The sequence below is a fragment of the Penaeus monodon genome, chromosome 29 (genome assembly GCF_015228065.2).
Source record: "Penaeus monodon isolate SGIC_2016 chromosome 29, NSTDA_Pmon_1, whole genome shotgun sequence".
Classification (NCBI taxonomy): Eukaryota; Metazoa; Arthropoda; class Malacostraca; order Decapoda; family Penaeidae; genus Penaeus; species Penaeus monodon.
Window position 1 is genome coordinate 29,924,254 of NC_051414.1, and position 665 is coordinate 29,924,918.

At 36.8% G+C, this 665-nt stretch overlaps 1 protein-coding gene across 1 annotated transcript in view; it reads left to right on the plus strand.

Moving 5' to 3' along the window:
* The window catches only part of LOC119591834 (ninein-like), a 5,305-nt gene that overhangs the window by 813 nt on the left and 3,827 nt on the right, over window positions 1-665 (plus strand). The window contains exon 2 of the mRNA XM_037940579.1: window positions 124-198. Coding sequence (XP_037796507.1) covers window positions 124-198 — 75 coding nt within the window. The remainder of the gene's footprint in view (window positions 1-123; window positions 199-665) is intronic.

The following is a 665-nucleotide window of genomic DNA, read 5'->3' on the forward strand; positions in this document are numbered from 1 at the left end:
AAATGATAAGTGAAAAAAAAAAACAGCTGTAGTATAACATCTTCATTTCCACGAATACTCAACTGAACAACAGTTGGTATTTGATTTCACCTAATTACTGTCTTTCAAATATTTAACTGCCAGAGAGACGGAGAAAAGAGGGAGAAACCCGGTAAGAAAGTCCCAGAAATATGCCTTCCAAATCGCCTGCCAAGAATGGTCAGTATGTTTGGTCATTGTTATTGTTAGATTTATGGGGATTAGTGATAGTAATATTATTAGTAGTGTTATAAATTATTGATCACATTAAAGGTATCGTTCTTATATAATTGGCGACATCACCAGTGTTATATGATAAAAATAATTATTGGAGATATAATTAGTGATAAGTTATATGTGCAGGACTGCAATATCCCACGCAATAATTGGTTATATACAGTTCACTATATCCTTGCTGTCTGTACAGAGGGCCTCGAAGCTGTTCCTGATGATTGCATCTTACTGTGGGACGCTTAATGCGAGACTCATATCCTGTGATATACTGTCTGTAATCATAGATATTTTTGAAAGCTGTGGATTAAATAAAATCCACGCTGCAGACATTGGTCGGTCCCAGAGTAAGTCGGAACCATGCTCTAGAGAATGCTGACCAGCATACGGTCGACCCTATGTTTTATCATTGGGGT